Raw genomic sequence first — 26,633 nt, forward strand, 5'->3', positions numbered from 1 at the left:
GCCCTTCGCCTCGGAGGCGCTGGGCTCCCAGACATGGACTTGTGACTTGTGATGACTTTTCCAGACTTTGTCAGTTCTCCACTGCTGACTTCTATTCAGCCTGTGGTCTGACCTGAGGCTCCTCCCTGGGGCACTGTCCTCTCTGTCCCCCACAGAGAGAGTAGCACCTACCAGGGTCCTCCTAGCTGCCCCACAGAAAGCCCAGCCTGTGTCTGTCCTGCTCTTTGATACACTGCTTTTTGGTGACTCATCACTAACATTTCCTGTCAACAACAACAAACACTGGGCAAAGGCTCAAGGGCCCTTCTTGGCTCAACAAGTCTTGAAATTGAAATGGAAGGGAAAACCCATTACACAGAGGGCTTTGCAGGGGAAGGGGGAAGGAGAAGGAGCCAGAATTAACACAAGTCGAGCCAAAGCCCTGGGCCTGGGTGAATTCTCAGGCTGGTCAGCTGATGTCCACTGTGGGGGGTGGGGGTAGGGGCAGGAAGGGGAATCGAAATCCTCAGTATGAGCTCTCTCACTCCCACCGCACTTGCAGCCAGCCCTTGGTAGGTCCTTCCTGGACCAGGGAAGATCTACACTGGACAGACCCTTGCACCACTGGCCAGAATAGACCTGCACATGGGTTCTGTGCCCCATCCTGGTGTCATCCTAAGTGAAAAGAGTGTCGTGGGCTTTGGAGCTGGGAAGACCTGGCTGTGAGTCTGCTTTGCTGCTTACTGGCTTTATGGCCGCAGGAAGGTCACTTAACTAACCTCATGGATCTGTTTCTTCATCTGTAAAATGGGTCTAATGCTAGTTTCAAGACTGCTGTAAAGATTAAAGATAATATATGTGAAGTGCCTGAAACAGAAGACACTTATTACCTAGGAGCTACTCTTACTGAATTAGACAGCTTCATCTTTCACATAAAAAAATAAGCGCTCTGGGCCTGGTAAATGAAATTGAGTTAGAATGTGGGCCTTCCCTGTAGAGACCGGTGGCTCCACTGGAAAAAGGGCACCTGTTTAAACCAGTCTGTTCCGAGGTCTCCACAATTTGGAGTTTGTGCACACATCTCGTTGTGATGCTGGCCACCACCAAGAAGACCAGTCCTCTGATTTCACAACTCTGCTGCCCTCTGCACTGTTGATATAAGAAATATCCAAACCTATAAATAATGTTTATACAAATTTATTTGAGCCAAACATAGGATACCTCTGGCAGCAAGATCTCCAGACTGAGATAAATGCTTCTGAGAATAGCAGTTTGCAGTCTCTTAGGCATTTGAGATTAAGGAAGGAATTTACATGAAAGTGGGGGAATGGAGCTCGAGGAGTGGGATTACAGGATAGTTAAAATTATGAGCTCCCTTGGGGGTAGTTATTCAAAAGGTGTTGTTAACCTAGATGCACAAAAACAATGGACAGGGCTTGCCTGAGGCAAATACAAATGTTTTACTAAAAGGTTATATGCCTGGGGTGTGACTACCCACCATGACCTACCCTGTCAAAAATTTATGATCAGCTCTGGCCAGGTGGCTTGGTTGGGGTGTCATCCTGTGTACCAAAAAATGTTGCAGTTTCAATCCCTGGTCTGGGTGCATCTGTAGGCAAATCATCAATATTTCTCTCTCACATCGATGTTTCTCTTTTTCCTCCTCTCTCTAAAATCAATAAACATATCCTTGGGTGAGGATCAAAAAAAATAATTTATGATCAGACCACCCTGTGAGGTTACCTTCTGTAGAATCCCTTTATTGTTCACAGCATCACCCTAAAGTCAAGCGCATCTCTTGTAAACCAGAGGACAACTGCCCTGGGGTACCTGGGGAAGAGCTTGAACTCTGGTCCCGGTCCAGGCTCTGGCACAGCTAACCGGAGAGCAGGCAGGGGTTCTCCTCTGGCTCTTAGGGCTCTCTGACTCCCACCGTCCCCTGGGCCACCAAGGAAGGCTCTGGGCTTGTGGAAAGACTCCCAGAAAAGAAACCTGGCATGGGCCATGACCCCAGGACTGAGGGCAGAGTAAAGACTACCAGTCAGAATTTCTGGAGGACACATTTCATTCCGATGGAGGGAAGAAATTTCTATCAGTAGCAACAAAACTTTACACTTAGAGGTATGGGCTCCTTCTCTAACCTAGCCACTGGTGCTAGTGGGAATATGGGACATTTAGCTTAATGACACACTGAAACTGTGCTGTGCAAACACGTTCATAATAGGAAAAGGAGGATCTGTTTGTCTTCACGTCCTGTTGAAGTAGATATGTCTGAACCCCTCACTGACCCCCAACACCAAGCTCCACCCGAAATCTTGATGCTCAGTGGACAAACCAGTTAAGCAGTGTTTAAAAAATAACACCTTGACAAGATTCATTCCTGTCTGGACGTGTCCACTTTAGAAAAGGAGTCCTAAACCATGTCCCTTAGAGGATCCACTCTGCCTAGAATGGCTAGGCAGGACAGGTATTATCTTCCTTTTGCAAAGGAGGACACAACTTGCTCAAGGTTGCATGGCTAGCAAGTAGGAGAACCAGGTCTTCTGGCTGTTCCTTCTATTACTTGTCCAGAGAAGGAGTGGGCTGCCTCATGAATCCCTATAGGTCCAGAGTCCATGACTCTGGACCCGATCCTGTAAGAGCCTCTGGAGCCCAGGCTTGGTAAGAGCAGAAGTTAGCACAATTTTTAGGAGAGTAATTTAGCAATCTGCATTCAAAGCTTTAATAATACTTTGGCCAATTATTTTCACTAAGCATGTATCTTAAAGAAATAATCAGGAATGGGCACCAGGTTAAAAAGTTACACATAGAGTTACTCCATGACTCAGCAATTTCACTCCTAGCTGTACACCCAAGAAAATGAAAACATCACCCACACAAAAATATTTCATGGGAATGTTTATAATAGCTGAAAAGTGGAAACAGCCCGATGTGCTTCAGCTGGGGAGTGGACACATAAAATGTGGTGTATCCTTACAATAGAACACCATTCAGCAATAGAGAGGAGGCAAGTGCTCACACATGCCGCAACATGGATGGCCCTTGGAAACATGACGCTGAGTGAAATGGGCCAGACACACAGGGCCACACATTCCATTCCATTCATAGGACATGTCCAGAATCTATCTCCATGGGCAGATTTATAGAGACAGAAAGTAGATTAGTGGTTGCTTAGGGCCGGGCTAGGCGAGTGAGGAGGAATAGGGTTGATTGCTAAGGGGAATGGGGTTTATTTTAGGAGGAACAAAACATTCTAAAATTAAATTATGCTGATGGTTTCATAACACTGTACATATATTAAAAACTATTAAATTGTACACTTTAAATAGATAAATTGTGTGGTATTCTATGTGTATCTTAGTATAGCTCTTTTTTAAAAATGGTCACCAGGATGTTCTCAACATTTTGTGATATTAATAACAAAATATTTGAAACAATCGGATCCCTAGGAAAAAGAGTAATTAAATAATGATGGTATACCCATAGAGGAAATACAAAGCAGTCAAATGTAGTTTATGTGAGTATTTTAGACAATGAGGAAATGCTCCTGATGCATTGTTAAATATAAAATATAAAACATGTACAAAATGTGACCCCATTTTAATTTTTTATTTAAAAAATTAAATGTTGTATTTTGAGATCATTGTAGGGTCACATGCATTTTAGCAATTTTATTGTTCTTATAAAAATTAGTTCTCTGTTTCATTGATTTTTCCCTATTTTCTGCTTTTAATTTAATTGATTTTGGTTTTTATCTTTGTAACTTATCCCTGCTTTTTTTAAAAAAAAGATTTTAGCCCTGGCTGGCGTAGCTCAGTGGATTGAGTGCGGGCTGCAAACCAAAGTGTTGCAGGTTCAATTCCCAGTTAGGGTACATGCCTGGGTTGCAGGCCATGACCCCCAGCAACTGCACATTGATGTTTTTTTCTCTCTCTCTTTCTCCCTCCGTTCCCTCTCTAAAAATTAATAAATAAAAAAATCTTTAAAAAAAGATTTTTTTATTTATAGAGAGAAGGATCCAACCATATGAAATTCCTGTAAGATTTCAATTTTTTTGAATATGTTGAGATTTGTTTTGTGGTCCAAAAGAACATGGTGTAGCTTGGCATGTATATCTTAGACTATGAGAAAATGCTCCTGATATATTGTATTTTTTAAATTATTTTAAAAATATTAATATTTTAAGTTTTACTGATTTTAGAGAGAGAGAAGAAAGGTGAGAAAGAAAGAGAGAGAAACATTTATTTGTTGTTTTACTTCTTTATGTATTCCTTGGTTTCTTCTTGTATGTGCCCCAAATGGAAATCAAACCCACAATCTTGGTGTATTGGGATGATGCGCCAGCCAACTGAGCCACTAGACCACAGCTGCTCATGATATCTTGTTATATAAAAATGTAAATTATGACTTGACTAGTGTGGCTCAGTGGGTTGGGAGTTGTTCCACAAATTGAAAGGTCGCCAATTCAATTCCCAGCCAGGGCACATGCCTAGGTTGCCAGCCAGGTTCCTAGTTGGGGACATGTGAAAAGCAATCAATTAATGTTTCTCTCTCACATTGATGCTTCTCTCCCTTTCTTTCTCCTTCCCTTCCTCTTGCTCTAAAAATAAATAAATACAATGTCTAAAAAATTTTCCCTGGCTGGTGTAGCTCAGTGGATTGAGTGAGCGCTGTGAACCAAAGGGTCACTGGTTTGATTCCAAGTCAGGGCATATGCCTGGGTTGTGGGCCAGGTCTCTAGTGGGGGCCACATGAGAGGCAACCACACATTGATGTGTCGTTCCCTCTCTTTCTTCCTTCCCCTCTCTCTAAAATTGAATAAATAAAATATTTAAAAAATAAAAAATTTATAAATTATAACATATAGGTAGAGCATGATCTATGTTTTATTTATAATTAATATATACTATATACTATATTATTATATAGTATATATGTTATGGTGTATATTACATACTGTGTATATTATATTATATATCATATATCATGTATACTATATATACACATTATATATAATATGTATATGAGAAAAATCCTGGAAGGCTATACACCAAATGTTGGCTGCATATTATTTTCTTCCTTATCATCTTTTGAATTATCTAAAGTTAAAAAAACCTAGCTTTTAAGATCAAAAACTTTAAAAAAAGAGAGTGGTGGGATATAGCTGAAACTAATATAATATTATGTGTCAACTGTAATTGCAGAAATAAATCAATTAAAATAAAAAATATGGGTTCAAAACCCTGGCTGTCATTTAGTTAATCTTGTGACCCAGGTATCTCATTGTTGGTATCTATGAAATAATAATATCCACCTCATAGAGTTGCTGCATTACAGAAGCCAGAGCCAGCATTTGTTGAAGCACTTTGCAATGCTAAGGCACTGTACATATGTTATAGTGATGTTTTTATTACAGTAAGAAAGCTGGACTTTTTAATCTCTTGGATTCCTCCCAAGAGATTGTTTTTAAGTTCCTGTGGTTCCTCCACTGAAGAGCAAATAGGAGAGCAATGGAATTAAAAGGAGTCTGAAGTATATTGTGCCTGTGGGTAGATCTCAGCATACATTGTCATTCTTCAGGTATTTCTGGAAGCCTTTGTGTATAATTGGGATGTAAGTAATTTGGCTCTTTCAGAAAAATTCCAATTTCAAATGTTCTGTCCTGTTGCTCTCCTAGTGTGAAAGGACTTACCACACCATACCATGTGATTTCATTTGTGGTTAGGAAAATACAGATATTGGGTTCAAAGATTCATCTGAAAGGGGGAGAAACAATCTCAAACATTTTCTAATACCTTACTCCCCTTTGTGCCCCAAAACAGGTGATGGCAATCAAAGAAGATGGATATCAGTTGGTTATACATGACTTGAATTTTCCAATGACACTAAGAGAGTGGGGCCTACAGAGTATGTCAGGTAGGGACAGACAAGTTTGGTGGTGGCTGGGTTCCCTCCAGTATTCCTTAGTCCTTTTCCTGACTGAATTTACTTTTTCCAGCAATTCATTGCTGGGCTGACTGCCAGGGGAAAGCTGCAGTGTCTCTCACTGCATCAGTGGTAACCTCTGGTCCTGCTCAAGGATCTCCCACCCTTCCTTGGCCATCAACCAGTCTACTGGTTTTAGGGTGAGCTCTTTCTTTCCATGTATATGTCCTCTGAATCATGCTCTCTTCTGAGGATGGTGATTTCTTGACAAGGAGAGGCATGGTTCAAGCTTTTCTAAGAACGTTCCAGGACTTTCAGTCAAGATGGAGGAGTAGTAGACATGCTGAATCCTCCTTGCACAACCATAAGAAAGAACACAACTAACCTCAAAACAAAAACACCCAGAACTGCCAGAAAATTAACTGTGTCGAAGTCCAACAACCAAGGATTTAAAGAAGTTATATTCACCCAGATGGTGGAAGGGGCAGAGCTGGGGAGCTGGGGCCCAGAGGACTTGGCAGCAAGGTGGAGTTGGTGAGGCAGCAGGCAGAACACACAATCCCATATTCATGTGTGGTGGATAAAATCAGGAAGGACACCTTGGGAACAATTAATTTGAGCCCCAGGCCAGACCTTGCAGCCCAAGGTTCCAGTGCTAGAAAAATAAAGCCTTACTTCTGGCTGTAAAAACTAGTGGGAGTTGGGGTGGCAAAATAAACTGCCAGTCTATTGGGAGAGTCCATTTAAAGAGCCCACATGGTCCTAGAAAGAGTACATACCCATTCACTCTGGGAACCACCACCCAGGTAGCAGCTGAACCCCTCACCCTCTCTGACACTCACCCACATACAGAGCCACAAAGCAGTAAGGGGGGTTGCCCCATCTTGGTGAATACCTAAGGCTCCACCCCACAAAACTTAACAGATGCAGACAGGGAGTCAAAGCAGCTCTACCTAATACACAGAAACAAACACAGGGAGCCCGCCAAATTGAGGACACAAAGAAATATGGCCCAAATGAAAGAATAGAACAAAACCCCAGAAAAAGAACTAAGTGAAACAGAGATAGCCAACCTGTCAGATGCAAAGTTCAAAACACTGGTGATAAGGATGCTCAGAGAACTCACTGAATATGGCAAGAGCATAAGGGAAGAAATAAAGTCTACCCTAAGTGAAAAAAGAAAAATCCACAGGGAACCAACAGTGAAGGGAAGGAAGCTGTGGTTCAAATCAATGGTTTGGAACACAAAGAAGAAATAAACCATCAACCAGGACAGAATGAAGAAATAAGAATTAAAACAAAAAATAAGGAGAGAAGAAGACTCTGGGACATCTCCAAAAGTGCCAACATCAGAATCATAGAGATGCCAGAAGGAGAAGAGGAAGAGTAAGAAATTGAAAATTTATTTGAACAAATAATGACAAAAAATCTCCAAATTTACTGAAGGAAATAGACATACAAGTCCAGAAAACACAGAGTCCCAAACAAGTTGGACCCAAAGAGGAGCACACCAAGGCACATCATAATTAAAATGCCAAAGTTAAACATAAAGAGAGAATCTCAAAAGCAGCAAGAGAAAAGCAGAGAGTTACCTACAAAGGAGTTCTCATAAGACTGTTAGCTAATTTCTCAAAAGAAATTTTGTAGGCAAAAAGTGACTGGAAAGAAGTATTCAAAGTCATGGAAGGCAAGGCCTTACATTCAAGATTGCTCTATCCAGCAAAGCTATCATTTAGAATGGAAGGGCAGATAAAGTGCTTCCCAGATAAGGTCAAACTAAAGGAGTTCATCATCACCACGCACTTATTACATGAAATGTTAAAGGGACGTATTTAAGAAAAAGAAGATCAAAACTAGGAATATTAAAATGAGAAACTCACAGTTATCAACAACTGAATATAAAAAACAAAAACAAAGCAAACTAAGCAAACAACCAGCACAGGATGAAAATCATAGATATGGAGATCATTAAGAGGATTATCAGTGGGAAGGGAGAAAGAGAATAGGGGGAAAGGTACAGGGATTAAGAAGCATAGTTGGTAGGCACAAAATAGGGGGGTGTTAAGAAAAATATAGGAAGTCGAAAAGCCAATAAACTTAATATGCATGACCCATGGATATGATCTAAGGGGGGGACTGCTGGAGGGAAGTGGGGTACCAAGTGGAGGGGAGCAAAAGGGGAAAAATTGGCACAACTATAATAGCATAATCAATAAAATATACTTAAAAAAAAGAATGTTCTAGAGTATCCAGGATTTGTCTAGGCAATGACCCCTCAGCCACTCTGAAGACTCTGTATAATGCCGCCTTTCCAAGCTCCCCATTCATTTGACGTGCAGCGTGTACTGACAAATATGCCTACTCTCCCTGTGCCAGCTAGTCATCTCCTCCTCTGCGATCTTAGTGGTTGATGCACATTTACACACTGTGCCCATTTTGCTACGTGCCCTTCACCACCCACAACTCTGAGTTCCTTGGGTTCAAGGACTTTCCTATTTGTTTCTGTTTATTTATTGTTATTGTGGTAAAATATACATAACATAAAATTTACCATTTTAACCATTTTAAGTGTACAGTTCAGTGGCATGAAGTATTTACAATGCCATGCAAACACCACCACTATCCATTTTTAGAACTTTTCATCAGCCCAAATGGAAACCCTCTACCCATAAAACAATAATGCCATTCATTTGTATATCTTCTCTCTCCTATGAGGGGACGACTGCCTTGCACATGTCCAAGAAGAGGAATTTACATAGGACACAGCGTGGAAGTGCCCTTGGAGTTACGCAAGGCAGTATTCCTACCCCACATCTTGACACATTGTTGGAAATTAAATGTTCTTAAAGTTGAACCAACTGGAAAACTGGGTGTTACAGATATAAATTTAAATTCTTGGCACTTGGGCTAAGGTATTCTCAAGAAAGATTTTCATTTTCTCCCTGGAAAGAGGATCTCTCTTCCATGGACCGCCAAATTCTGTGGTCTGTGGCATCAATTCTATTGAAGTTGGTTGCATTTGTTTGATATTTGGAAGGCACCTGACAAGGCCCTTGGTTGTGCCACCTGAATGAAACAAAAACTAAAGCGATGGACCCCTTCCTTCAAGTTGTCCCTAACCTGGTTGGTAGGGGAGATAGGTGTGTCTGTCCATGTATTGTGTATATGCACTTGCTCTCTTTAAAATTGTGATTGTGATGATGGTAATGAGCCCAGAGAAACTTTCTCTGACCTGCTAGGACACAATGAAAATGCTGCTGTCTGCAAGCCAGGAAGTGGGCTCTTACCAGACACCAAATTTTGGCAGACTGTAACCCTGGACTTCAGCCTCCAGAACTGTGAGAAACAAACTTCTGTTGTTTAGGCCATGCAGTCTGTGGTATTTCATCATGGCAGCCTGACCTGACTGAGACAGTCCCCAGTGCTTTGTGCCCATGGTGTGGACATCCCACATTCCACCCCTACTCCATTTATCATCACCTCACTCCCCTTGGACCCTGGCGAGGCTCTGGCTTTGCTCATGCTGCTGCTTCTCCTGGAGGGTGCCCTTTTTCCCTTTGTGGACTTCAAGGCAGCACCCTTGAAGGTGCCTTGAAAGGTCTGGCCCTTTCACCAAGTCTCCCTTGATTCTTCAGGCTCACACTGGGTTCTCCTGCCTCTGAGCAGGCACATTTATAGTCAGCACTGCACATTTTATTACATGTCATCTGACTGTTTACAGGTGACAGTTTTATGTCTACAGACCCTGGGGAACAAGACTTTTAAGGACAAGGACTTTGTTTTGCTCTTTACAGCTTATAGACAGCATTCTAGAAGAACTTGCTAATTGAGTAATAAACTTACAGATACATGTTTCTGTAGAAAGTCAGACAGAAACAGATGGAATTAGAGAAAAAACAAAGAGCTAAGAGGGGTTCCCAAACAACTGACATGTGCTTCTCTTTTTGGCTTCTCAGTTGCTTTCAAGATCCTGCATGTACCAAGAAACCCTTCCCTCCAGGGCAGTGCCAGGAAAAACAAAGGCAAGAGGCCCTGGACAAACTTCTACTGTTTTTGGTCTTGAAGGGAAAGGCTGCTCAAAGGCTGCCATGCCACAGGAAGGAAAACTCTGCAATAAGGCTATGTCCCAAGATCAAATCCTTATCAAGTAATGCATAAATAGGGGAAAACATGTTAGGAGGGAGTGGAGGTTGGGTTGAATTTGGAAAGAAGTTGAAAGACCAGGGAAAGATGACAGGATAGTCAAAGTGAAAGAAATGAAGGCACAGGGCCAGTAGTGATAGAGAAAAAGGTTACAGTAACAAGTAAAAAGAGATGAAGAGACAGGAGCAGAGATGGCAAAACAGAAAGATGACAAGGAATGCAAGAAAGAGAGGTGAGAGAGAGGAGGAAGAAGAAAGAGAAGAGGAAAGAGGAGAGGAGGGAAGATGGAGCAACACAGATCTGGAAAAGTGAAGAGTGGAAAGAAAACAATGAGCAGATTTACAAGGAGAATGAGAGACAGTGGGAACTAGAAATAGAAACTGAAGAGCATGGGAAGGTCTGGCAGAGAGAAGTACACACATAAGGAAAATGGGGAGGGATGCGTAGAGGGAGATAAGAGGTCACATCTAAACATAGAGGAAGGGGTTCAGCATCACAGTGTCTTTTATTGGCCTGATTTAAATTTGTTTGCAACTTGAACACAGACCTGAGGTGACCCCTAGAGCTGAGATTCTCAGCAATTGATAGATAATCTCCTTGTGCTCCACATGGACAAACAGGACTCGGATATTCAAAGGGCTTGAAACTTCACCCAGAAATGTATTTATCATAATGAAAAGTATACTCAAACTTCTGCTTCTGGGGCCTTTCTTGTGGGACCCTCTCCAAAGCCCCAGAAGGGCCCTACAAGGTGTTTACTTGGCCATATATGTTTGTACAATTTTCAGAGGTCATCTACTTAAGTGCAGTCACGACCATAGTGCCTTCCTCTCTAACCTAAGCATTTTGCAGTCATTCTGTGTACAGATAAACTATCCACAGAAGCCCTAGTAGAGAAATGACTTCAGGAAGACTTTTACCATTGCTGGCGTTATAACACATGGGTACACAGCCTGTGGTCTTATTGCCAGGTGAATGCCCCCTGTGGGGGCGGGCCCCTGAGAGACAAAGGTGGGGCAGTAGAAGATCAACCAGGCCTCACATGTACAGAGCCAGAAGCTGGGCTGGGGAAAATTCTTATAATTATCAGATGCAAAATAGTAAGTGGAGGATTTAGTTTCTATCAAGGCTTAATCAAAACTGAGGTTCTCATCTATCAGAAATACACACCATGCTGTGCAGCTGAGGTCATGGCACACCATGCATGTCATTTGTTCTCATTTTTATCATGTCACCAGTCCTGGAGATATTTGAGATGCCTGTCTGTGCTGCTTACTACACATTAGCTACTGAAGGCAGGAGTTTCTTACCTCTAGTAAGCAGCAGTGTCTGGCACATGGAAGACGGTCAAGAAATAATTATAAGATTTATAAACAAATGAATGAATGAAATGTTCAGTCTCTAGATGCCATCCACAGGGCCCTGTCTTCACTATAGCAAAAGAAACTGTCACAGTAAAGATGTAGTCCCATACGTGGGAACTTTTTTCCCTACCCCCCCCCCCCCCCTCTTCCAACAAGTTGATGGAGGTGAGAGATGAGACTTGCTGGGACCAGATTCCAGATTCCAACACCCAGTTTCCTTCACTTTGTTGAAGTCCCTATGTTCTGGGTTAAAGAATCTTTTCAGCCATTCTTGGGAGTTTCCTGATGTCCCTGCAGCTCTTTTAACAGAGGGCTCACTTGTTGCAAAACCTCTATGCCTGTTTTTGTTCCCTTTGAGTGGAAACCTCTATCTGGCAACAGAACTAAAGTTTCCTCACAGGTTTTGGGTTACAAATAGAGTCTTGCTCCATGTTCAGAGAGTCGCCTTTGGGAACATGGCATTATTTTTCAAAGCTGTGACTGCAGAATCTGGGATGTAGCTAAGGCCACAAAGACTCTGTATGCAAGAACTGAAAAATTTACTTTTAAAATTAGGTAGAGGACTTTGTACTGAGGTTTTAATTTGCAGAGCCAGGCTCTTGGAAATGCAGCTGGTATGTCTGGGGATATTGTAAAAGCCATTTCATGCATAACTTCAGGCATTTCCTTAGGAATACCGGAGGAAAGCACTGCAACAGGGCATCATGGAACAAACACAAAGACTTTTTCCTCACATAGGCAGTGATCCCATACAGATTAAATTTTCTCCAGTTTGCTGTCCTCTGCAAGCATCTCAACATCTGTACTATTGTGAAATTCTTCTTTGCTTCCAATCAAAATCTCTGTGGATGTTTAAGATCATTCTCGTGGTTTAGCTATTACTGGACAAGAAGACCTTCTGCCTCATCATTCCTTTCTGAACTGAAAGACCTAAATCCAATCACTGTGGAGTGTTTTCTTTCCCTCTTTTGCTGGCGGCGATGGCAATGGGAGAGAGGTGTATGGGGAGAATTTACAATCTCAGGCCAAGCTGATCACATAGCTTGGGTTGTTAGCATCCCTTTTTCAACTAGATCTGTCATCTTGGTTGGGAGAGGAAAAGTTCTAGGGCTTCAAGCCAGCTGTGGATAGGTGACTGAGGATGAAGCATGAACTGGCTGCCTGGCTGACCAGCATGGGGAGTGAGGGGGGAAGTAAAGCGTCATTTGGCATCTGGGTTCTCTCTAGTCCACAGAGGCTGTTATCACAAGAGTAGTCATCTCCTCCATTCAGGCTATGATGTGAATCATCACCAGGAGTACTTTTTGGACAGATAAGCTTCTAAAAGAACATGCCAAAGTTGTGTCAACAGGCTGGGTGGAAACAAACAGCCTCTTAGCAGAGATCCTGCTTTGCTCTTTAGTGTGGGATGATGGAGGGGTCTTAGTGGGATCAGAGACAGTCTGTGAACAGCAGGCTGCTTAGTGATTCTAGGCCTCCACTGGAAGGATCCTGTGCCTTAGGAACAAACACTCAGCCATCCTCACTCATCATGACCTAGGGCAAAGAGCATGTGGCCCACTGGCTTCTCTCTGAAACCCTCTCCTCTGCTTTCCACCATCCCACTAGCTCCCAGTTCCTCTCTTTCCTGATTACGGTTCTGTCTCCTTTGTGAGCACCTGTTTCCCCACTCACCTGCTGAACTGTCCCCATGTGGCAGGCCATGCCCTAGGATCTCAGGATATTATGGTGAGCAGGATGAGCTACATGACTTAGGAAGCCCAGTACAAAATTAAAATGCATGTCCTCTTATTCGTAATTAAAAAAATTTTTAAGAATATCAAGATGATGGCAGTGAGCATTAAACCAAGCTTGGGTCCTTCTAAGAAAGAGCCCCATGGCATGGCATGTGAGTTAGGATTCCATCTGTGGTCTGTTTCTCTTCATGTTCTACACTCCCCCTGCTTCACTCACCAATTCTTATGGCTTCCTGTTCATAGATACACTGGTGCTTCCCCAGATCTTCAACCTGGTTCCACCCCAAACTCATACTTCTGGTTATTTGTAAGTCCCATTACCTGAAAATCAACAAGACGAAAAAAGCATTTAGATTTTGTTATCTTGTCCCTCCTCCTATGCTCTCCAACTATCAGAATAAAATAGAAATCCTCCTTTCTCAATTCTTGCTTTCAGACAGGGATTATATTATAAACCCAGTTAGTTGCCCAAGTTCTTCTTGCCTCCTCCTCTCCTGAATTCCCACCGGATTCTATCTTTTTTTTTTTTTAAACTACTCTTTTTTTTTTTTAAAGCATTGAAGTTTTTTTTTTAAGATTTTATTTGTTTATTTTTAGAGGGGAAGGGAGGGAGATAGACAGAGAGAGAGAGAAACATCAATGTGCGGTTGCTGGGGGTTATGGCCTGCAACCCAGGCATGTACCCTGGCTGGGAATCGAACCTGGGACACTTTGGTTCCCAGTCCGCGCTCAATCCACTGAGCTACGCCAGCCAGGCGGATTCTATCTCTTTGTCTTTTTAATCCATTTCCCTCTTTCTGTTATTGTTGACTCACTATTGCCACAACATTGCTTCATGCCCTGTCATCTCTCTCTTGGGCTATGCCCAGATTCCCTGACTTGCTTTTCTGTCTCACTCAGACTCTAATCTTCACCATCTAATGGCTGCCAGCATAGTATCCACCTGCACCACAATCAATCCCCTGCATTGATTGCCCCTCTGTTGCCTACAATATCTAGTCCAGATTCCTGAGAGTGGCAGAGGGGGCCACCTCACCATGCCTACCTTTCCACGATCCCCTCTAACAGCTCTAACTGGAATACATGTGGCTGCTCCACTCACTTGTTCAATACACTTGTTTTGAATGACTCTGTGCCAAGTTCTGTGCGAGGCATTCAGATATGAAGTTGATTAATGTGAAGACCTGATAGTTCAGTGGGGAGACAGGAGATAAACAGATCGCCATAATGCCATGAAGTAAGTGCAGAGGCCACAGGTATGCAGCAAGTGTTGTGAGGACAGAGAAAAGGTCGGTATCTAACCTAACTTGAGAGCAGGGTATTGGAAAGTCAGCTTTCCTAGAGAACTGGACATCAGAACTGAGTTTATACAGATGGACAGGAAGTGGTCACACAAAGAGGACACAGAAGGACATCGTGCTATTTGTGCCTCTGTGCTTTTTCCAGTGCTGTCCCTTCAGCCTGGGAAGAACAAATCCAGGCCTGCCTACCTCATCCCAGCCTATCTCATCTGCCTGGAAGCCTTCAAGACCCAGCTGGCAAGTCACTGCTCTGTGAAGTCTATCCTTACACCTGCTCTGAGCAGTGGCAGGTATTTCCTCCTCTGTGTTTCCAGAGCATCTTTCTATCCATCCCACATGCATGCTCTCATAACCACTGTTTACTGATCTTTCTTCCATTCATTGTGAGGTCCTTGGGTCTTTGTGTCCCCTAAAGTCTAGCATGCATGCATGCATGTACACATGTGCTCAGCTATACTTATTGATACTTAATGATGTGTGGGTGACACATTATTTGAGGACAAGTCTGGTTTGACCATGAGCTTTATTCTTAGAAGTGCCATGTTCAGAACATGGGCATGTGGTCCTACTGCCACTGGCATTGGTCAAACCTCTCTGGGGTCTAGCAATGCATCACCAAGAAGGACTTAGAAAAGCTGAAATGTATCAAGAGGTGAGCGGGTGCTGAACATGTGTCATATAAGAAACTCTTGAGGGAATTAATGCCACTTAGCAGGAAGAAGAAAGAATGTAGGTGCTCTAGAACATATCTAGAATGTAGCAGAAGGAAGACAGGGGCCAACAGGAGGAGTTGTAAGGAGGTTCACTTCAGACTCATATAAGGAAACACTTTCTGAGAATAAGAATTATCCAACCATTGGACAATTGGCCTGGAACTTACTAAAATGGACATGTTCAGGGAGATGCAAAGTAGCCATCTCTCCAGGATGTTATCACTTCTAGGCCTTTCATACAGGATGACAAATTAGACCACAGAAACTCTAAGATGGTGTACAGATCTAAAATTCTACAAATCTCAATTTTTATTTCAACCTCAGGCCCTGTGGTGAGAGTGCCACATTGTAGTCATGCATGGGGATGGAAGAATGGCCCCCGACCCTTCAGAACACTGTGCACTGTCATGCCAGCTCCAATGACTTGCTGAGATTGGGAGACACGAGCCAGGCTGTCAACACCAACTGCAAGTCCCAAGTCTATGAAGTGACATCAGCGTGTGTCAAAGAGTTTTTCTTTTCAGGAATTATTTCTTCTTTCTTTGTACTTGGATCATCTTCAGAATCTAATGCATGTGACTCACTTCATCACTCATGAAATCAGAACTAGACTAGGAGAAAGCTAGTTCTAGACAAGTCCCAGCAACCCTTTTGGGACTCAGAGTAAGAAAAGAACCTGTGAATGCCTCCAAGCTGTCTTCAAAGTGGGTGAATTTGCTAGGGCTGCCATAACAAAGTACCCAGACTGGGGGCCTCAAACCACGGACATTCACTGTCTCACGGTTCTGGAGGCTGAGGTCTGAGGTCAAGGTGTTGGCAGACTTGGTTCCTCTTGAGGTCTCTCCCCTTGGCTTGGAGACAGCTGTCTCTTCCCTGTGTCTTTTCACATCATTTCCCTTGGTGTGTGTTTCTGTGTTTAAATTTCCCCTTTTTATTAGAATACCAGTCATATTGGATCAGGGCCCACCCTCATGGGCTCATTTTCATTTGACTGCTTCTGTAAAGATCGTATTTCCAAATAAAGTTTTATTCTGAGGTTCTAGGGGTCAGAACTTCAACACATGAATTTGGAAGGGATACAATTCAACCCATAAGAGGGGACATGTGTCTTTTCTCATTGCCCATCATCTGGACCCACAACATGAGGTTGAGTGGGAGGCAGAGTTCTCCCGTGATAGAAGCTGAGAAGCTGACATTCTCAGCTCCTCTGTACCAAACACAAAGGCCTGTGTCCAGCTTTGACCAGAGAGATGCCTGCCCAAGACTGTGAATTGATTGCATCTACCACCACAAAGAGGTGGCCCAGTGCAGAGTACTCTACTGGTGATGGTGGCTGCCTCCAGTTCCTTGGGACAGCGGTGACCTCCAGTGCAAGGGGGTTGTGAAATGAGGGGCCCTGTGTAGGGCCCAGAGTGCTGGGGCAGTTTGACAACACTTGCTCTGCAGCCACCCACTCCAACATCGACACAGCAGTTCTCTCAGCTCCTGACTGCCTAGCAGTGTTTAATGTCTTGTTTTAGTCCAGGTCCTATCTGCCCAGCAGATCTTTTCTCTTCTAGGCCTTTCTATGCATGTCTCTTGGCTGCAGTGCTCAGAGTTTCTGTTAGACCAGTTACCTTCAATCTCAGGCTGTTTGCTCTGAGGGCCTTCTTTGGTGGTAGGAAGGATGCTGACTTTGGATTTGGGTTCAAACCCTATCTTACCAGATATGTAACCTTGGGGAGTTATTTAAACTATTGAGGTCTCAATCTTCTCTTCTCTAAAACAGTGGCAGCCACACCTTCTTGTTTTGAGGATTCAATGAGCTAATGCAGTGCCCCGTAAGCATGTCACACAGTCTGGTCCCTGCATATAAGTGTGTCCTCGGTGAGAGCTATGCTTCCTGGGAGCTTTAGAACCAGGGTCCTCAGGGTACACACTGGGCTGTAGATGAGACTAGCTCAGCAGGTGACAAGGGAGATGAGCTTCTCCCCATGGCTGACAGAATTGCACAGAGTCAGTTTCCATGGGGCTCACTCCACTGCTGTCCAGTCACCCCAGGTCTCCAGGGCAGCACCAGGCAATCAACAAAGACAGCCTGGGTCCATGTGGTATTTAGCTTCCAGAAGCTGCCCCTCCTCTGGACTAAGTGCCTGGCTACTTTATCCCCAGTAATTCTGAGGCACCCTAGTAAGAAATGGAATACCTGAAAGGGTGGTTATGGGACTGTAAGGTTTCTTCTTTGATTGTCCCCCTTGGTGCTTTCTCCTCAGAGTATGGAAATATTACCATCCTCTCCAGGTCTACTCAAGTCTGTCTCCATGACCACTCCCTGACTTTCCATGACCTTGTAGGGAGGTGCTCCAGTCCCCCCAGTCCCCAGCACCCAGCACCTGGTAAGAGGGCAGTGCAGCCCTTCTACTAACCAGCTGCCCCAAGCGCAGATTCTATCTCCCTGGGCGGGTCCAGGCTCCTGAGAAGCTGGTTGCTATGGTAACAACCATCAGAAGAGCAGAATGGTAGAGAGGGTGGTAGGTGGGATACACCCAGATCTTTTTATGTGTGTGTGTATATATGCACATACACACACATATATGCTTCCATTTATCATGGAGCAGTCTGTACCCCACACATGAGTTTTAATTTTAAATTTCTCCAGTGGGAACAACAGAGTCATTTTTAGCTGCCTGGTTCAGGAGTCTTTGAGTGGCCCCTGGAATCCATGAGGATCATCAGGAGCCGAGCTGGGCTGTGCTTGATTTAAAATTGGAACCCAGGAGGCAGAGGGGTGGCTTTATATAGTCTGGGAGGTCCAGGAGCCTCAGCCCTGATTTATGAGAAGCTTGGTGCAAGCACATGGCAGCAGAGGCAATATTTATAAATTCCTTCCTCAAGGACAGATGGAATGTTCTGAGCAGCAGTCAGATAGCACCTTTGGCAGGGGTGGATAAAGGGAATTAGCTGTTTAAGTCCAGTTATTCAGTGAGAGGAACAAATGTGGGTGAGAACTGCCTCAAAGTCTGCTCCAGGAGAACAGAGGGTGAGGGGCATGGATCTGTAGCCAGCTCCTCCCTCCCAACCTCAGGGCCTCCCTTGGTTAGGGAGGACACAGTGGCTCCTTTCTGTGGTTCGAGCCCCCTGGCCTCCCCTGCCTTGCCTAACTAGGCTAGGGAGCTACATCTGGTGATTATGGAAACTGTACTTTAACAACAAGACATTTATCTAGGTGTCTGGTGGCAGAACAGTTCCTGGCAGCATGGGGAAGAAGAAGGAAAAGAAGGTGAAATGAGAGCTGGGGAGGGTGGAGGTGTGCCCCCAGGCCCTGAGTCCAAGCTGATGTGTGACAGGATGCACCCAGCCAGCTTGGTTGGTGCCTGTGGGGAGGGTCGGCATGGCTGCCAAAGCAGGGCACTGCCCTAGAATCAGGGCATGTCTGCCCAACCCTGTCCCCCTTGGGCCTGGCAGCCTCATCCCTAACCTAGCAGGTTGGGAGAAGGGCCATAGCATGTGGCCAAGCAGGTTGATGATCTTGTTCAAATGAGCAAGGATGGTGGAAAAACAATTTTTAAAAAATTGTATTTAGGAATGTAAACCCAAGGGAGGGAAGGAAGCGTATTCAACTTGGCAGGACCACCTTGACCATGTTACCTTAGATTTCCCATGTTGGAAGAAGAGAACTCCATTTATTACTAATCTGCTTTCGAGGGCTCCCACAGGGATGTGATTCCTACCTGATGCTTAGAGTCATGAGACTGGTGGTCGCAATGACAGGGTGATGGCCTGAGGTCTCTCTGGAGATGGGGGAGAAATGGTCACCTCCATCAAGCCTGTCTGTACCCCATCTGTGGCCCAACTGCTGGGGCTGTCACTGGAACACCTAAGGGAGGGTCAGGGCTTATCAGAAGGTCTTGCCATATACTGGCCTAGTCCCTGCCCTGGCCCCACGGATTCTCTAAAAATCTCTCAAGTGTGTTAAAACACAATTACAGAAGAATTTGCTATATTACCAGAAGCCTAGGTAGAAGCCCAAAGAGACACTTCCTGGCCTTCCAGCTGAAGGTGATCAGGCATAAAGGTCTTTGTACTGCCCAGGACTTGGTGAGGCTGACACCGGCAAAGAAGGGTGCAGAGTGCCAACTGCTCAGCCAGGTGCAGGCCAACTACTATAGACCAGTTGACATTGGTCATGGAGGGAGACCCTGACCCCATCCTTTCCCACCTGTTTTTTCCTTCCTACAGCATTTAGAAGATACCCCATGAAAGACACTGAGATTGGAATCGCATTCATCCCTGGGGGTGATGTCAATGTTTCCTTTGGCAGGTGGAACCATAATGAATGTCTGAACCTCTGAGGTGATGACTAGCTTGGTTCTTATGCTCACTGGTACCCTGAGGGAGCTGTGTCCAGTGACATCTGGATGCTCTGACCCTCACTCATGGGCTTGTTCCCGACTTCACATGCAGGCGTGCCACTGATCCTGACTGCTGAGGACTGAGGGGAGGACTGGCTCACAGGGCCAGTCTGCAAGGTCGGGCCACAGAGCACCACCGTCCTCTTCCACCACTGGCCTCACAGCTGCATCACACTAGGGCCAGTTCTACCCGACACCTGCCCCTGAAGCCCTCTCAGCTCCTGCCCTCTTCTGGCTTCATCTTTTCCCATGGACTATTCCTAGGGGTGGAACTATGTTGCCAAGTCTCACAGTGTTAGAGCCAGCAGGGGGGATTCCACAGGTGATAGCAATAGTAGCTGCTGTGTGTTAAGCACCAACTGTATGCCAGGTGGTTTAAGACTATTTCTAATCCCCACAAATGCCCAAGACAGGCAGCATGACAATCATCAGGTCACAGTGGAGGCAATGAGGCGTGGAGTGGCAGTGAGTGGTCAAGGGCACAACCTTGCATTCGAACCCATCTCTGTCATTTACCAGCCGTGGGACATTGGGCTGGTTTCCTGAGCTCTCTGTGCCTCAGCTCTCTCATTGGTAAGATGGGAAGCCACTAATAGTAGCTACTGCCTAGTATGTCAGTGAGCTTACTGTGCACACAGAGTGCTCACAACTGTGCCTGGCCAATGGGAGGGACTGCATGAGTGTCAGCCCTCATCACAGTGAGGCTAAGGGATTTGAGCACAGTCAGCAGCAAGAATCAAAGGCCTGAAATCCCTGCCTATCTGGGTCCATATTCCTCATTTTACATAAGAGGAAACACACATGGTCGGGAGGGGCTGTCAAGGAAGAAGGACTTATCCAAGATTGGCCAGCTGCTCTGTGACTGTCCCAGGGCTGGTGGCCAATTCTGATGAGCCCCAGTGATGAGCCTCCAACACATGGCCTCCTTTGAAACTAAAATAATCTCTAAGGAGGGTCCTTCAACCTCTGGGTTATCTGATGTGACCTCTGGTAGCAAGAAAGCAACTGGCTCTTGCCCCACACTTACTGGACACACAGTTAGTACTTTCTACTCCTCACCTTCTTCTAACCACAGAGCCAGCACAGCAGCAGGGAGTGAATGTAGGAGAAACACCAACAGTGATCAGAGCATCTTTCTGGCTATAATCATCGCCTCCGACCTTGAGGAGGCTGAATGGATTTTCAACCACTGTCTGCTGCTGACTAATTCATTTAATTTGAAATAAAAATTCAAAAATTACCTTACCCAGATTTCTCCCTTTATGCTATGCTCACCAAGACAAGACTTTACTGCATTTTCAAAAGACTCAAAAGTGGAGATTTCAACATCATTTCAACCCTGTACTTAACAAAGATCATTTCAGGAAAAAAAAAGAAACATTATAGGAACAGAAGCACTTTATTTATTCCCCCTGCGGCTTCCCTCTCCCTTTCATTAAAATTTCCCTCCAAGTAGATGAATACAGGCATGTCACAACCGAATCTGGTTTTACTCCCACCTTCAAAAGATGAATCACAGAGGTTTGGCGAAGACAGAGAGGAACGGGCGGGCACCCTGTGGAAGGGAAGTGCTGTTCCTCAGGAGGCCTGGTCTCCATTGTCAGAGTCTCTGTCACCACCCTCACACCAGGGCGAGATTCCTTTCACCTATAGAAGATGAAGTCTGAGGGCTACAGCTGCCCAGGTCCCAGTGCCAAGTGCCTTTTAGGTCCCTGGCCCAGAGGACTCTGTGATGTCACAACTTTCTGATCCTTCTGCTCATTGTCCATGTAGAGAGCCATCACTTTCCTTCTAATCCTGAGGGACAGAGCACCCAGGGTTTGCTGGGCTTGCAGCAGCCTGTGTCATGCTGGGTGAGAACAGGGTTGCGGAGGTTGGCAGGAAATAGGAGACAAAGTGAGATGCAGAAACAGGGCCTGACTTCACCTTGCCCAAGAAGAAACAGTGCTGGAGGATGCTGGGGGTGGAGGAAGCAATGCGAGGCCCGAGGCTCTTGAGGCAGCCAGAGGCAGATAGATCCCCAGCAAAGCAGAGCGGGGGCAGCCTGACGGGGCTGCGGCACCTGCCCGCCCCTCACTTGGAGACCAGCATGCGTACAAACTCCTCGTAGTTGACCTGCCCATCCCCATCCACATCTGCCGCCCGGATCATCTCGTCCACCTCCTCGTCGCTCAGCTTCTCTCCCAGCCTGGTCATCACATGTCGCAGCTCGGCCGCGCTGACCAGGCCATTGCCGTCCTTGTCGAACACGCGGAAGGCCTCCCGGATCTCCTCCTCGTTGTCCCTGTCCTTCATTCTCCTGGCCATCATGCCCAGGAACTCGGGGAAGTCCACGGTGCCGTTGCCGTCCCGGTCGATCTCACTCACCATGCTCTGGAGCTCGGCCTGTGTGGGGTTCTGGCCCAGGGCCCGCATGACGGTGCCCAGCTCCTGGGTGGTGATGGTGCCATCCCCGTCTTTGTCGAACAGGGAGAAGGCCTCCCTAAACTCGGCTACCTGCTCCTCCGTCAGCTGGTCGGCCATGGGAGTTGTGGGGTTGGTGGAGGTGTGGATGCAGGTGCGAGCTCCCCGGCTCCTCTCCCAGCTCTGCAGGACAGCTGGCTGGCAGGCTGGTGATCCAGCCCTGGCTTGACTCACAGACGCTTAAGAAGGAGCAGGGCTCTCACTCACCATTCAGACTCCCCCCGCACCACCCCCCTTGTGTTGCCTGAAGGCCAGGTCCTGTTGGAACAGGAGTCCAGGACCAGGAATGAGGCTGGTCGGCTAATTGAGCTGACGCCAGCGCCTCTGTGTGAAAGGCTGCGACTCTCCACCCCACCGTCACTCAGCTGTCAGGACCCACCACAAGGACACCTTCAGTGAGGTGTGCTGGACAACCTCTAGAGAGATTGATTTGGGTTTTTCCTCCTTGAATTTTTCTTTTTCCTTCCCTCTTCTCCAGTCTTCACACCCTTCACTCAGTAAAATAACCGGCCCTGTGCCCTTTCTCCCCTTCAGCTGAGGTTTTTGGCGAGAGGAAAAGCAGACGTTGTCTTTGCCTGAAAGGAACTTTCTTTCCTTGTTTTTGGATTCCAAAGCCTAAAAGAAGGTCTTAGGCTTCGCAAGAGGGTGTCGAGAGAAGGGAAAGTTTTGTTCTTTAGGTAGAAAGCAGCCTTTTTAACTTCAGAAAAAAAGCATGAATGGAAGATTTCCTCTAACTCATTCATTCACTCATTCATTTGTAGATATTTATTGAGAGCCTACTATGTGCAGATTCTACCCTAGAATCTGGAAATAGAGCTGTGAACAAGATCGGCAACTCCAAGTCCTCGAGAAGCTTCTGTTCCATCCATAAGACAGCTAGTTAGCAACTAAATGAATAAGCAAGATACTTGGATAGTTTTGATAAATTCTATGAGGGAAATAAAAGGGGTGATGATGAAGAGAACATGGCGACATTACCCCTACAGTGATAAAGGTGAAGGAAATTTTCTCTGCAGAGGTGGCACTTGAGGGGTGACTTGAAGGGGGAGAAGAGCCTTTCCAGGCAGTGAGGCTGAGGAAGCTCAAAGTCAGGGGTGGGAGAGGGCTTGGCACAACCACAGGACATAACGGTGGCCAGTGTGGCTGCAGCCTAATGGGTGACAGGGGAGAAGGAGATGAGGAATGGCACACAAGCGAAGTGTTGAAGGACAATGAGGAGCTCACATTTCATTCTCTCATCAGTTGGAATCCCTGGATGTTTTAAACAAAGGCATGTCTGAAAGTCTGGGCCCCTGGTTTGGGGGGATCTGGCACTGAAGTAAGGGTTTTTTTTACGAGGAGATATTCTTAAGAAGGTGAAGGGGAATTCACTGAGCACACAGACTCCTCCCAAGTCCCAGGGAAATGGCCACCCACAGAGTGAGAAGAGGATGCTTTGCCTGGGTAGAACTGGGAGAGGCCCAGAAAAGCCAGAACGATATCGAGGGAGAGCGAAGTGGGAGGACTGATGCTACTTCACTTCAAGACTTACTCTAAAGCTGCAGTAGTCAGCACAGTGTGGTATTAGCTAAAGAACAGACAAAGAACAGATCAATGGAACAGAGTGCAAAGCCCAGAAACATAACCTTATAAATATAGTCAACTGATCTTTGACAAAGGAACAAGGGCAATACAGTGAAGCAAAGATAGTCTTTTCAACAAATGGTTCTAGAACAACTGGACCTACACCCTTCAGAAAAAGTAACTCAAATGGGTCATAGATGTAAATGAAAAGGCTGAAATATAAAACTCCTGGAAGATAACAGAGGACAAAATCTGGATGACTTTGGGTTTGTCAATGATACCCAGACCCAAGGTCTGTAATTTGGACTTGGGTTGGGTTTAGATATGACATCAAAGGCAAAATCCATGAAAGAAAGAACTGATAAACTGTATTTTATGGTCTGAATATGCACCCCCCCCAAAAAAAAATTCATATGCTGAAAACTCATCAGCAAAGGGATGTTCATGAAATAATACAAGGCCAGTAGCAGGTAGCAGAAGGAAAACCGCTGGACATGGGCAGGTCACTGGCATTCTCCTGAAGAGCCAAGGGTGAATCTAGCATCATGGGAAAACTTGTCCCTGAGACAGTCCCACTGATGGATGCAAACTTCAAGGCCAGACAGGAATGTGGTCTTGCTTCCTGTGTCCTTCACCCACGAAAGAGTAAGAGGTCAAGGGGTGTCTGTACGTTTCTGGATCGCGGTGTCACGGCTCTGATACCCAGCCTTCACTTAAGTGTGCTTTTTGAAAGGGCACATTGAAAGAGAAGTCAGAAAGGATTTTAAACAGCATCACTCACGACTCACAAAGGATAGTGCTGGGATAGACTAAAATGTCACAACTCTCTAGTTATGGAACTGTGACAGAGGAAATGTTGGTTTCATGGGCTTCTGCGACTCTCTCCCTGCAGCCTCTCAGTGTGCTGGTTCCCTTGTGGTCTTAGCACCATTTAAACACTTAAAAATCAGTGAGGGAGGACTCCAAGATATTTTGTTTATGTGGGGTATACCTACCAGTATTTACCAGGTTTGTAATTAAAATTAAGAAGAATTTTCAATATTTAAATATATTTTACATATTTATTTGTAACTTAGAAATTTTAAAAAACCCTATTACATGTTAACATAAATGACATAGTTTCATGAAAAATAATTATATTTCCATAACAAAACATAAGGGGAAGAGTGGCACTAAAAAAATAATTTTGCTAATTTCTTTTATGTCTGGCTTTAAAGGACCATGTCTGCACTCCATCTGTGGGGAGATGTCATTTTGATTTGAAATATGTGATAATCCAACTTCACACAATATTCAGTTGAAAAAGGAGAACATTTAAATGACTCTTTTAGATAACTGTGGATATTCTTCCATACCATATCAAAATTTGACAAGCAATAATTTCTTAAAGGTCAACTGTAGTGTGGAACCTGAAACCAGGTAAATGGAATTCTCATATTGTTACCTTAAAGTCCATCGATCATTCTTGCATTGTGTATGGATAATTCACCTGTGCGTGATTTGGAAAATATTGGTTCACCAAGTTCTGCAAATCTCCCGAACCGTTGCATCTATAAAAAAAATTATGTCCATTGATATGATCACCAATCCCATTAGAAAAGTTTAAGTATTGGAACATCTCAAGCTCATGGTAACAAATATGAAATTTTGAAAATTCTAATTTTCATTTGGAAACTCAGATTTATCATTGGCAACAAATACTGTCAGTTGTTTTTCTTGAAGTGACAGGCTCACTTCATCCATTTTCCAGGAAATGTCTGCTGCTATCAAGTCTGAGTAACTGTAGTTTGTCTATGTTCTTTCCAATAAAAACGCCATTCCATGAAAAATCGTACCCTGCTACTCATTCAATCATACAAGTGCTTTTCTTATGAGAACCATGGTACTTCCATAATTAGTAGAATATTGAGTATGGGCATTCAAGTGTTGGATTTAATAAAATAATTTTACTACTTCTGCAGGAACATTCTTAAGTGAAACTGGCTTTTTAAAAAATTGAGGCCATGTGGTGTTGAAGACTAACTATAACAGCTACTCGCTAGTGCAGGAGACTGGATTCATGCTAAGGGGCTAGAAATTTTACCCACCATTGCTTTTGACCTCAGTGCAAGATGCCAACATGATTAAAAAGGCAAATAATGTCTTGGTACTATGATGAGAATAGTTTTGATCTCCCAGGCCCACTGAAAGAGTATCGGGGACACACCTTCCCCAGCTGGACCCACAGAACACACCTGGGGGACGATGGCTGTGGAGCGTTGGGAAACGGCAGTCTGAACTGGAGGTAGAAGTCCTGGGACTAGGGGGGGTGAAAGGCACTGAGAATACTGAAATCTTGGGAGGGACGGTGTTGGCCTACAGAGTGTAATATTAATGAAGACCCCAATGGACCCATACTGGGAGAATCCACCTGCTCCAGCTACTTCCTTTGAAGACCAGATGATCCAAAGTATTGCCTTCTCTGAACTGGAGCTTTTGTTAAAAAGAATTCATTCAGCATCCTTGTGAACATACGTCTTCTGCTGGGTGCTGTAGAGAAAGTTACAGATTAGGTAGGGTCCCTCACCTTTTTCCCCTGTGCCCTGCTAGAAGGGCTATAGCTGAGAGTGACCATGGGTCTCTCTTTCTGTCTTGATTAAATCTTTCACTAGTCCTAACGTTTGCTCATCTATTTCCATTTTCCCCAGCACACAATAGAAACTTGGTTATTGAGTGTAATTTATTCCGGACAGCTGTTCAAGAGGCAATTTGTTGGAAAACTGAATCTCCTTCATTTGTCACCTGAGAGACACATGACTGATCATACTGGTATCAGCATGAAACGGTGTCAGGTTAGAGAACTGAAGTTTTGTTTGACAACTGAGACTTTTTTTTTTTTTGGTCTCTGATTCACTTTGTAGAGAACTGAATTGTTCGAGGTAGAAGTCATTAGAGAACCGAGGTTTGACTGTAAATATAAACACCTTTCCTTAGTGTGTTCAGATTGCTATAACAAAATACCAAGACTGGGTGGCTTAATAGCAGAAATTTATCTCTCACAGTTATGGATGCTGGA

General features: G+C 44.7%; 1 protein-coding gene across 1 annotated transcript; it reads right to left on the reverse strand.

The window, feature by feature from the left end:
* Positions 1-21,312: 21,312 nt before the first annotated feature.
* Positions 21,313-22,239, reverse strand: LOC114492868 (calmodulin-like protein 3). The gene has a single exon (XM_028507452.2). It carries the CDS (start codon positions 22,073-22,075, stop codon positions 21,626-21,628), a length of 450 nt encoding a protein of 149 aa, XP_028363253.1. The 5' UTR covers positions 22,076-22,239; the 3' UTR covers positions 21,313-21,625.
* Between the last annotated feature and the right edge of the window lie 4,394 nt (positions 22,240-26,633).

The sequence above is a fragment of the Phyllostomus discolor genome, chromosome 1, assembly GCF_004126475.2.
Source record: "Phyllostomus discolor isolate MPI-MPIP mPhyDis1 chromosome 1, mPhyDis1.pri.v3, whole genome shotgun sequence".
Lineage (NCBI taxonomy): Eukaryota > Metazoa > Chordata > Mammalia > Chiroptera > Phyllostomidae > Phyllostomus > Phyllostomus discolor.

What these genes read in the sequence shown, in the direction of transcription:
- LOC114492868 (XM_028507452.2), bottom strand. Translation starts at nt 22,075, where the DNA reads ATGGCCGACCAGCTGACGGAGGAGCAGGTAGCCGAGTTTAGGGAGGCC.